The sequence below is a fragment of the Neoarius graeffei genome, chromosome 14, assembly GCF_027579695.1.
Source record: "Neoarius graeffei isolate fNeoGra1 chromosome 14, fNeoGra1.pri, whole genome shotgun sequence".
In the NCBI taxonomy this organism is placed as follows: Eukaryota; Metazoa; Chordata; class Actinopteri; order Siluriformes; family Ariidae; genus Neoarius; species Neoarius graeffei.
This window is the reverse complement of record NC_083582.1, coordinates 54,575,823-54,588,780: the sequence shown is the minus strand read 5'-3', so window position 1 is coordinate 54,588,780 and position 12,958 is coordinate 54,575,823. Positions and strand designations below refer to the sequence as shown.

General features: G+C 40.4%; 1 protein-coding gene across 1 annotated transcript in view; it reads right to left on the bottom strand.

Annotated features, from left to right (window-relative positions):
- Nucleotides 1-4,841: 4,841 nt before the first annotated feature.
- kctd2 (potassium channel tetramerization domain containing 2) overlaps nt 4,842-12,958 on the bottom strand; it is a 31,696-nt gene continuing 23,579 nt past the window's right edge. The window contains exons 5-6 of the mRNA XM_060940049.1: nt 10,620-10,745; nt 4,842-7,771 (exon numbers count right to left, since the gene is read on the bottom strand). Of these exons, the coding sequence (XP_060796032.1) occupies nt 7,742-7,771; nt 10,620-10,745 (156 nt within the window). The 3' untranslated portion in view covers nt 4,842-7,741. The remainder of the gene's footprint in view (nt 7,772-10,619; nt 10,746-12,958) is intronic.

The following is a 12,958-nucleotide window of genomic DNA, read 5'->3' as shown; positions in this document are numbered from 1 at the left end:
TATTATGTCTGTCACACATCAGTTACTACTTTCTCAATTAAAAAACAAAACAAAAATGAACAACCTGACACATACAGTGGTGCTTGAAAGTTTGTGAATCCTTTAGAATTTTCTATATTTCTGCATAAATGTGATATGTCTAAAACATCATCAGCTTTTCACACAAGTCCTAAAAGTAGATAAAGAGAGCCCAGTTAAACAAATGAGACAAAAATATTATACTTGGTCAATTATTTATTGAGGAAAATGATCCAATATTACATATCCGTGAGTGGCAAAAGTATGTGAACCTCTAGGATTAGCAGTTAATTTGAAGGTGAAATTAGAGTCAGGTGTTTTCAATCAATGGGATGACAATCAGGTGTGAGTGGGCACCCTGTTTTATTTAAAGAACAGGGATCTATCAAAGTCTGATCTTCACAACACATGTTTGTGGAAGTGTATCATGGCACGAACAAAGGAGATTTCTGAGGACCTCAGAAAAAGCGTTGTTGATGCTCATCAGGCTGGAAAAGGTTACAAAACCATCTCTAAAGAGTTTGGACTCCACCAATCCACAGTCAGACAGATTGTGTACAAATGGAGGAAATTCAAGACCATTGTTACCCTCCCCAGGAGTGGTCGACCAACAAAGATCACTCCAAGAGCAAGGCGTGTAATAGTTGGCGAGGTCACAAAGGACCCCAGGGTAACTTCTAAGCAACTGAAGGCCTCTCTCACACCGGCTAATGTTAATGTTCATGAGTCCACCATCAGAAGAACACGGAACACCATTGTTGGGGTCCTTTGTGCATGGCAGGGTTGCAAGGAGAAAGCCACTGCTCTCCAAAAAGAACATTGGTGCTCACCTGCAGTTTGCTAAAGATCATGTGGACAAGCCAGAAGGCTATTGGAAAAATGTTTTGTGGATGGATGAGACCAACATACAACTTTTTAGTTTAAATGAGAAGCGTTATGTTTGGAGAAAGGAAAACACTTCATTCCAGCATAAGAACCTTATCCCATCTGTGAAACATGGTGGTGGTAGTATCATGGTTTGGGCCTGTTTTGCTGCATCTGGGCCAGGACGGTTTGCCATCATTGATGGAACAATGAATTCTAAATTATACCAGTGAATTCTAAAGGAAAATGTCAGGACATCTGTCCATGAACTGAATCTCAAGAGAAGGTGGGTCATGCAGCAAGACAACGACCCTAAGCACACAAGTCGTTCTACCAAAGAATGGTTAAAGAAGAATAAAGTGAATGTTTTGGAATGGCCAAGTCAAAGTCCTGACCTTAATCCAATCGAAATGTTGTGGAAGGACCTGAAGCGAGCAGTTCATGTGAGGAAACCCACCAACATCCCAGAGTTGAAGCTGTTCTGTATGGAGGAATGGGCTAAAATTCCTCCAAGCCGGTGTGCAGGACTGATCAACAGTTACTGCAAACGTTTAGTTGCAGTTATTGCTGCACAAGGGGGTCACACCAGATACTGAAAGCAAAGGTTCACATACTTTTGCCACTCACAGATATGTAATATTGGATCATTTTCCTCAAGAAATAAATGACCAAATATAATATTTTTGTCTCATTTGTTTAACTGGGTTCTCTTTATCTACTTTTAGGACTTGTGTGAAAATCTGATGTTTTTGGTCACATTTATGCAGAAACAAATTCTAAAGGGTTCACAAACTTTCAAGCACCACTGTACACACTCCTCATTGCCATATTTATCTCTCTTTCACACATTAGTCTAATCAGACCATTTTCACATGGCACCCTGACAGACATTCTCGAGCAGTTTTTCTTTCTGCTTCTGTAAAACATGTTCTTTTATTTTTTGGATACGGTGTACATACATGCTCAGTTTTCTGGTAAACAATTGCAACAAAGTTCTGTGACAAAATGAGAAGTACAACAACATTTTGAACACGTACATTTTATGATAAAAATCAGACATTTTCTTTTTTCCTCATTGCAATCTGTACATTGAAAGAAACTGCATCAGATGACATTTAAAAAACAAACAAAATTATTTATATATATATATTTATATATTAAAAGACAATCTGACCAAAACTATTCATTTCCAGAACACTTAGCTCCACAAACTTTGTTTAGACAAAAAGGTCACATATGACATCGATACACTCAATAACTTAACACATTCAAAACATCTGATGTAAGGAGCAGGTTTGCAATACAAGTTTAAATGCCTTTCTTGGTATGTGTGCCCACACGCACATGCGTGTATGTTTTGTATATCCAAGCATGCAGGTGATGCAGACTATTGTGGCAGACTTTAATGTGGACAAATACGATAGGTCTGCATTCCTGACCAACTGGGTCGCCTTTTAAATGTCCATTTAGAACTAAACATTTTATCCAGATAGGTTTGGACAAAACAAAAACACAATTAACAGGCGTTGTGAAGTGACTGAAAGTTATCCCTTGCACATGGCATCCAGACTTTCTGAAAAACTGTCCATGCACCACTTTACCCCTACACTACCACAAGGCTAGACAAAGTCCCACTATAGAATATTATATACTCTAACAAAATGCATGCTTTCAAGTTCACGTACCAAAAAAAAAAAACCCCACAGTCCTCGTCCCTCCCCACAGATTAACAGAACACCAAATAACTTTGGCGAAGTTTTTTTTTCTTCTACAAAAAACATCTTTTTGCCTCTGTCTGCACAAAAAAAAAAAGGGGGGGGATGAATCAGGAAAATAAATCTATAAATTCAATGGGCCTACATGCACCAATATCTTTATGATACACAAATCTTACAAAATCCTCCCATTAGTTTGAGAAATGTTACACACACAATATACACGCACACATTTATATTATCTATATTAGACACACACAGGTAGTCGTCGACTTACGACCTATGCAACTTGCGACCGATCGACTTTACGACCGTCTGGTTATGACTGGCAAGTGTTTCCCAGCTGAGCTAGCTGAGCGTACGACAGTTTCCACCCCAGCTCCAGACACATGCGCAGTCTCTCTCGCGCTCCCTCGCGCACTCCGTCATACAGTTTCCGCCCCAGCTCCTGGTTTATGAAACGAGCAAATGCTCCCGCCAGCCCGAGCGCTGCAACAGCTGATGATGACGTAGACGACCCACAGCCAAGCACCAGTGATGCCAGCGGTCACTAAGTTTTGTATTTTGCTATGTTTTACATTTGTATTTTGGTATGTTTCAAACTAAAATGTTTTCTATTTTTCACAGCTGTATTTCATATTTTTTGTTTTGCACATGTTAAACGAATTGTACTGTACGCAGTGTAGTATGCAGCGTTTGACTTAAACCAAATAATGAGCCAAGGTAATGAAATAAGAAAATGTTGATAAAATAAGACTTTAAGATGATTACAATATCATTACACATCACAATATACTTACATTCATTTAACATAGGCCGACTTACGACCAGATCGGTTTACAACCGGTCAGTTGGAACCAAACGCAGTCGTCGACGACTACCTGTGTGTGTGTGTGTGTGTGTGTGTGTGTGTGTGTGTGTGTGTGTGTGTGTATATATATATATATATATATATATATATATATATATATATATATATATATATATAAAAATGACCTAAAGTAAAGTGTGCTATTGGCGTGACATTTCTCCACATCTCTGCTGTTTAACAGAAAGACACAGGCATAATTAAAGTGCAAGTAAAAGATTAAGGGTGCAAACAAAAAGTTTCTTAGGATGTGAATAAAAACATTAACCAGTTACACTGGCACAATGAAAATGTGAAAAGCCAACCTAAACTAAATACATACAGGAACTGAAACAAGGGACCCAACTTAGCAAGGCATTTGTCTTAACGACCTTATACAAAGGAAAACCTGTAAGAAATGCTGTGCACTACATTAGACACTGATAGTGGTACAAAGGACGTGTGTATAGTAGAGCATAGACACAGCTGATTTCATCTCAAATGATGATTATATACTGTATCATCAAAACAGACAGTAACTCCAACCTACAAACCCCCCTTATTTTGCATGATTCATTAAAACACACACCCACACACTGGTCAAGATCAAATCTTAAATTTCCTGCAGCAGAGATCTATAGCTCAGACACTCGATATGAAAACTCCAATAATAAAAAAAAAATTGTGGCTGAACAAAAAGAAACGCTCCCTGGGATGCATTTCATCAACTCCGGTTACTCGGTTAGGGGTGCAATTCGAGCCAAATTCTTAAAGGAACAGTCCACCGTACTTCCACAATGAAATATGCTCTTATCTGAATTGAGACGAGCTGCTCCGTACCTCTCCGCAGCATGGCCAATGGTATTTTTTGGGGCTGTAGTTAGATGCGACCAAACTCTTCCGCGTTTTTCCTGTTTACATAGGTTTATATGACCAGTGATATGAAACAAGTTCAGTTACACAAATTGATACGTAGCGATTTTCTATGCTATGGAAAGTGCGCACTATAATGACAGGCGTACTAACACCTTCTGCGCGCTTCGGCAGCGCATTGATATCTGAGCTCCGTATCAATGCGCTGCCGAAGCGCGCAGAAGGTGTTAGTACGCCTGTCATTATAGTGCGCACTTTCCATAGCATAGAAAATCGCTACGTATCAATTTGTGTAACTGAACTTGTTTCATATCACTGGTCATATAAACCTATGTAAACAGGAAAAACGCGGAAGAGTTTGGTCGCATCTAACTACAGCCCCAAAAAATACCATTGGCCATGCTGAGCCTAGCTACATTGCTAACAGGAGTGACAGCGCGTCTGACTGCGTCTGACTGACTGGGAGGTCGCGCAAAGCTCGGAGAGGTACGGAGCAGCTCGTCTCAATTCAGATAAGAGCATATTTCATTATGGAAGTACGGTGGACTGTTCCTTTAATGTCCAAATGCAATAAGCGATAAAGAACATTTCTACTGGGCCATCAATATTTGCCTGAAAAGTATTCCTCTGACAAAACACCTGCTGCAAAGTGAAAGCTTAAAAGACTAAACATGAAGCATGTTTTGACAACCTGTTCTCCTTTGCTTCACATTTTAAAGCAGGGGACCCAAAAAAAATTTATTCGTGCTTTTAAATGTGCACTTGAGACCAAAAATTTCACATTGACATGCTGCCTGTGGCAGCCATCGGCTGCTTTTCAATAGACCTGAATAACAACATCAAAGCATGCAGTTTTACATTCTATGTGATACTGAACAAGGATCGGTCATCTATGATGGAGAACGACTCCCAACCCTACAGGGCTTACTCACTGGGCTGCAGAGCTCCTTCAGCGGGAGGTTGCTCCACCCTAAGTGTGTGAAGGAGCGTTACCGCAGATCATTCCTTCCTGCAGCTTTTAGACTGTACAACCAGCACTGCTCACAGTAGACTCGCATCTGTACGTGTCAATAGTTGTTGCATTGTTGCTGTTGTTTTTTTCCTTTTGCAACTACGACCACCTGATATGTGCAATAAGTGTGTTTCGTCTACTTCATAATTCCTCTAATTTAATATTTATCTTCGGTATATTTTTTCTTTTCAATGTGTGTGTGTGTGTGTGTGTATATATAATTTTTTTTTTTATTTGTGTGGTTTGATATGTCCTCTTCTGCTGCTATCCACTGTGCTGCTGCAAACAGGAAATTTCCCCGTTGTGGGATAATAAAGGTCTTCTTATTTTATCTTATGTTAAAATACTGTCTGAACATCATGAAGCACACCTGGTCCTAGCAGATAACTTTTAAGGGTGTGTAATTTAATTTAGAAAGCTCGTCTTGAGTGGCTAAATATCGAACGACAAGGGCAATTCTGCATAAAACGGGACCAAATACTGGCTATGATGTCAAAACATGGAAGAAGCAGTTTACCCTTATGTAATACAATAGGATTTTTGACATGAGGGCAAGCATCTCAATCCATGTAAAATAGAGCCCTTAACATTCACTGCTATTCCACTATAACTTATCTAATGTTTTACTTAAATAATTTAAAAAAAAAAAACAGATAGAAACAGTTAAACAGCCAAAATAGTTAGAATTCTATGGAGTGCTAGAGCTGAACTTACCAAGTCAAAAAATGAACAATCATATTACAGAACAGAGTTCTGCTGTGACTCAAATCGTTTGAGCACGTTGTCTATCAACAGTCTCATGGAGCTCATTTGTGACGAGACAAAAAACACTTCCAGTACCAGTCAAAAGTTTGGACACACCTTCTAATTCAATGTCTTTTTTTTTAATTAATTAATTAAAAGACAAATCATGTCTTAAAATAATGATGGATGTTGTTTCTCTTTACTTAGTTAAGTGGTTCTTGACATAGTATGGATTATTTCAGTTGTGGAATCTGGCTATTTACTGTTTGATCTCAAACGCATTAAGAAGGCAAGAAATCGCACTAATTAACTGTTGACGAGGCGCCTGTTAGCTGAAAAGCATTCCAGGTGACGACCTCATGAAGCTGGTTAAGATAATGCCAATAGCGTGCAAAGCGTCAAGGTAAACGGTGGCTACTTTGAAGAATCTAAAACATGAAGCATGTTTTGTTTTTAACACATTTTTTTATTCCATATGTTATTTCATATAGTGTTGATGTCTTCAGTATTGTTCTACAAATGTAGAAAATTAGTCAAAATACGGAAAAATCTATGAATGAGTAGGCGTGTCCAAACGTTTGACTTAAACAAAACTATTCTTGAGAAATAGTGTGAAATAAGACTATGGAGAGTCCAGTTTTCCCCCAGTTATAGATGAAAAGCCAGTGGGAGAACAACACAACACAAAAATTTACAAACGAGTGATGAAGCACTGGACAAAGTAGACGAGGAGAAGGAGTTCATAAGCTTCCCCGGTCAAATGTGACTACTATGAAACACAAACGACTTTTAGAACAGCCTCCACTGTAATACAACCATATTCATGATCTTTACACACTCCCGACAGTACGCGTTTCTTACCGTTGTGTCCATGTTAGGAGAAGTGAACAAACTCCTCCGGCATGCCCTGGAAAATCCAATACTTGTCAACGAACTCTGGTGGGTCAAATGAGTACAGGGAACAAATATATAATACACTACAAATTGAAAACAAATGGCTCTGCATGTTCAAAGGTCAAGCCAGGCTGTGGTAGATACTGAAATAATAATGTGAGTGAGTGTTGCTGCTGATATTCACTCGTACACTCGCTCAGTTTTACACAGTGAGTCAATGTGCTTGCTATGAGAAGGGCGTAGGGGGCAAACAGTTTTGTCTTGACTACTTTTTTTGCACCCCTGGAAGTCCTGAGGAGATTCTGATGATGGAAACACAGCCTAGCTGACCGTGGCACAGGCATTCCTTGTAACTAGCATGCCAGCAATGATATAGTCTATAGATGATTATGACGAGGATATAAAGGCGATTAATGATCAAGTTCCGAGGCATTGTGGACGACTACGTTAGTTATAGCGACGGACCTCGAAAATCTTACTTGGACTCCTCCCTAGTCGTCATGGTGAGTCCCGCATCATCACGGATCAACTAACTTTCTAGTACTTTTAATTTTTGATAAGAGCAGTGACCTCAGGTGATGGTGCTGGATGGGCGATGTTGCAGCACTGCAGGGAGGGGGGACACCCCCACGGTGGAAAGGCACAAGGGAGGAGGGTGATCGAAAGGAAGGGCAGCCATGTGAGCTGATGGAGTCAGCTGTATGGTTAAAGAAGGGAGACTAAAGGAGAGGAAGGGAGGGGCGGGGAAATCTGTGTCACACAGCTAAGGTCTCTTCACATCCGGGAACCTCTCTCCTGAAGGATCTGTGTGAAAGAGGTAAAACCAGCTGGTAAATTAACATAGCATGGATCATGAATGGATCAATAGCAAAGTGCATTTTTTTTAAAAGCCATTTCAGCACCTAAGGCTATTTCATGGCAAGAGCATTTCTAAAAACAGGTACTATCATCATTTCATAAATAAATAAACAAATAACTCAATGAGATGCTTCGGATAAGCCTCGGTCACAACCGGCCGTACGTGCTCCTACGGCCGGTCTACGTGCAAAAAACGCAAGAAACGCACGGAGGGCGCGCGTCCGACGTGCTGATTTTCGAGCCGTAGACTGGCCGCAGAAGTTCTTTGTCATGTCAAACAAACTCTACGGGCGCTTACGTTTTTTTCAGGTTGCAAGACAAACTTACGGCCAACGTGCATCTTTCTCCATGAACAAAAAAAAAAAAAACGCAGCGATTTGGGAAACGCCAAAAATCGCACGGCCAAAAAAATCGTACGTCGGGTTGTGACCTAGGCTATACACGTGATAAAAATTCTAAAACTTTTTGTGGCGGCACCTTGTTAAAAAACATCATCCAAAGTACTTTAAGCTTAAAATCATTCCTTTGTGGCATTCAGAACAGGACAGCAAAGTAAAATATGCTTGATTGTCAGAGATATCCTACAGAAATGGCCTGATGGTGGTTCTTCACCATTTAATAAAAAATAAATAAATAAATATTTTTTTTTTTTAAAAAAGCCACGAGCAAACCTTGAATGACCAATACGACGCCTGGTATACACCACTCAGTCATGTCTGGTTTGAAACGAGAATAAAAGTGTCTTACTAACGGCAGGGTTGATTTCATACAATTTGTTTAAGACATTCATCCCATTCAGCCTGCTGCTTCCTTGAAATATAAGATGGCAGCGCAGGTCTGAAGTCAGGATTTTACATTCAGTGAGCTCTTTAGTGAGGGCTTTTTCGGCCATGTTATCTGCCTGCTCGTTACCAGCGAGGCCAGCATGGCCTGGAATCGAACAAAAAATAATGCTCAATTTTCTGTCTTTGTCAAAGTTCAAGTTTATCTTAAATACTGACAATCATAAGATGAACGATCTTTAACCTCCTAAGTCCCAAGCTGTTTTTTTTTACATGCATTTTTTATTTCTTTTTGCTATTTGGGCTTATTAGAACCTGATTAGAATAAAAACTAAGCATCATCTTTGATAAGATGTACTTTTTGAGAAAAAGTATGTCCACATATGTGGATTCTTGTTCTGAATTTCTAAAAAGTGCTGTCCACGTATGTGACCGCTAAGCCCTAGGAGGTTAAAAAAAGAAAAGAAAAAAAAAAGTGCATGGAGGCACAATCTTGAGACTGCAGCAATGAAAGAGTTGTTTGGTACTGTCTTTATATTCCAGTGCTGACAGCAAAGTGGAAGTGATAACAGATGAATAGATCTGATGATGAAAATCTCCTATATTTTATATATGTGATAGTGGTTTGGTTAAATGGAAGAACAATGGTTGAAATTGCAGACTGTATGGAAGCTTGAACTTTACCATGACATTGCAGGGTGCCACTGTCTACTGGAGGATCTGGCTGTCGTATATATACACACACGTTTTTCTCAAATTTACCGACGTCTACTTACAACTTCGAGATTGCAGATCAGGTACAATGTACTGATGCTATGCTCAGCTGATATTTCTCATATTTTTTCAGGTAACCTTGGATATGGATCATTGATATCGTCCATTTTACATCAAAACCATTAGACAAATTTTGGATGGTATTCACCGCAGAATACACATTTGATGTTAAATGTGCTCCAAGGAATGATGCAGCAAATTTCATTATGGATTAGTTGTTATGAAGCGTGCTGTGGCATGCACGGCTTCCATTCATTTAAACTAAAAACGCATTTGATGGAAAACGGTTCTGATGGCCAAAGTACAGGATCAGCTTACGTTACACACTGGGGTCTGCCACAGCTTGTGTTTTGATGTGAAGGATCATTTCACCCATAATCATTCTTTTATGGCCAGTGTGAGTTACAGTGAAAGCGTGATGTCCTAGGCTGAACCATGTGTATTAACTGCCGGGTATTCTGCAAGATGCTCTAACTTATCTGGTTGTCTAACTTGGTCACAAATATTTGGTCATATTTATGTTTCCTACCCCATCTGAAAACATTTCTCAACTCAAAAACGTCAGGTAGATTTTATGACAACGTGAAGGGGTGGAAACTGACTGAACACTGGCTCAAATTAACTCACTTACACGCTGTTCTTTTCATTTCTGCATATATTTAGAAATTAGCCCAAGTAAATGATTGGGTATTGTCAGTAAAAGCGCTGAAAACATGAGTCCGGCGCAGCCTCCAAACATGGCCGCTCCGGACTACACTTTCCAAGCGCCACAGCACCCCTCGTCACCAGAATTCTTACCTCAACACCCGTCTCTAGTTTACTGGCAAGCACCTTCCCTACATAAGCTCAGCTCTCTGAGCCTGACGTGCCTGACTTTACCGAGCTGTTTGACTATCTGCCTGACTTCCCATTATTGAACTCTGTTTGCTTATTTCTGACTTCGTTCTCTCGCCTGATCTCTGATATTCTGTTCGTCGAGCGACTGAGCCTTGCCCGTCCCAGATTACGTCTCCAGTTTCCTGATTTGGATTCGTGTACGGTTTGCGACGCACCCGCTCTCCCCTGCGTTTGCATCTGTAAGTGCCTGCACCCTGACAGGTATAAAAATCTGTGGACAATCTATTCTAAAAATCATCATTAGTTGCAGCCCTAATCAAAAAAAAAAAAAAAGAGATCAGATTTTGAGCAGATGTAAAATCCAAATGATAAACATACACACACTTTATCTTTGATCTCACCTTAGCCTTCTCAGTTGGCTCAATAACAATCCCATTAGTGGAATTGTTGAGTTCCCGGGAAACCACACATAGAAACTCTGCTTGGTCTTCATTTCCATAGTTGTAAGAGGAGCCAATGCTTATAAGCTAGAAAAATAAGAAAGTTGAATCAAACTCATGGCATCAAAGATTTCTCTAAATAAATGCAAGGAGCACTCGACTAGCACAGGTGTACTCTCGAATACAGATAGTTCATATAGAGATCTTGCAGTCACATAACCGGAAAGTACACAGCCGCCATCTTGTCGGTCAACAACACAGCTGAATACTGCTGCACTCGTGTACAGAATGGATCAATTTCAACCGACGGACTACACGGCTCATTTTTCTAATGAACAGATAACTAGATACATGTCTAAAATAAACGATCTACAGATTAGTGACCCTTATGGCTTACCGGACGGAGTTTTCACGACCGTCTCAGGGCCCGTTTACACGAGGACGCTGTCGGGTAAAAACGACTAAATATTTTATCGGAAGTGCCTTTCGTCTACACGGGGACGGCGTTTCCGAGGCTGAAAAACGGAAAAAATTGAAAACGCCTTCCAGAGTGGATAAGTTAAAAACGGCCCCCATTGCATATCCGTCTAAACTACCCAATACGCCAAACTCTGCTCGGATCTGCTCACGTCGGGTACGCGTTTACGTCATACATATGTCATATACTGTACATGCCAGCCCGGGAAGTAAGAAAGTAAGTAAGAAAGTAAGAGCATGTCTGATTACATCGATCCAACGGACCTTCAAGCTGCTCTGGCAGCTTTAATAAACGTCCAGGAGTCCTTCGAACATCTATACCGAATCTGCACATATACCGTTAATGAACAGAGGCGGGTATAGCATGCTCTTACTTTTTTACTTACTTTCTTACTTACCATAGCCAGAGTAGTCAAAGTTTTCGCGGCGCAGATGTGCAGATCAGACAAGACGGAAGACGTTGCGCATGCGTGCAGACATAGCGGAGGTCTTTCACAGCACCGCCTGGCATGCACATCTGTGACAGAGCGCAATGCGTCTGTCACTAAACAGCGGTTCCTCCCGCTGGTCATGTTTCAATGGTCAAGTGCAATGGACTAAACCACAGTTGCAAAGACATTCCAAATACAATCTGTGTTGTATGTTTGTTGTGGGTTTGGTAATGGGGGCTTTACAAGTATGTTTTGTTACGGGTACATTTGTTACAACTTTTAGATATGTAAACCTGAAATGTTTGGTCCATGTGTTCATAGTAAAAGACGCGACACAGGTTTAAACAGCGCAAGCATTTATTAGTTTTCACTATAAACAATAGCGTGTAAAGATTCATTAAATGCGCACGTTTAACATCTGAATCCTTTTCTGCTAGAGTTTATCTAACATCAGCCAGAAATGTTTGTAGCCATTTACCTGCTGTAGTCTTCCGGGTGCGGGACCAAACCAGAATGCAGGTCTGAAAGCGCATTTCAAGGTTTCTTCCGCGATGCGCGGGAAAGCAGCTCATTAGAGCGGAGAGAAATGGTCTAAAAATCTTACGCAAGTGTTTGTTGTAATATTTAAGGTCTGCACATTGTTGTAGGAGTGTAATGCATGCAGTGAAAATGTTTAGAACTGTTAAAATCTGTCTAGATGTGTTGATTGATTTTAATTGTGTTAAGACTGTGCCGTAGTCTTTGAAATATGCGCTGCACTGTTCATTCGGGAGATGGCCTCGGCAGGGAGAGGACGCGTGACATGAGCTCTGTGTGAGTAATGCCAGAGTAGCCTAGCTTGCGTGGGCATTTTGTCCCAGAATTTTTTTTTTTGGTTGGTTTTGTCATCAGTGTTTTTTTGTTTGTCCTGTTTGTGTTAACTGCCGGCTTAAGAATAAAAAGAAAACTATTTTTGTACAAGAATTTTCCTTGTTTTGCTCATCATTCTGACTGACTATACTCCATCCACTCGGCACACTCTATTACAACATCCAGTTTAATTCCACACATTTATGCGTCACCGTATAGACGCAGATTTCCTCCTTGAAAACGGTCGTGTAGACGTGGAAAAAAGTGAGAACAAAAACGGACTTTTGCGTTTTTGTGTCAGACCGTCCCCGTGTAAAGTGGGCCTCAGTGGATATTGAACTGCCAGAGGTGGAATACCCGGACGTGTATAATTACCTCATCAACTTTCTCTCGCTGTTCAGTGGTGAAGCACTGCGTGCTTATAAACCTTTGGACAGTTATCTCTACAGAAATTCAGGATTTGTCAGCCCCCCTAAGATGTGGCATCTTGTAAAGAAGAAAATAATCCTCATTGGACGGGTAAGTCACTTAAGTATTGAGCAC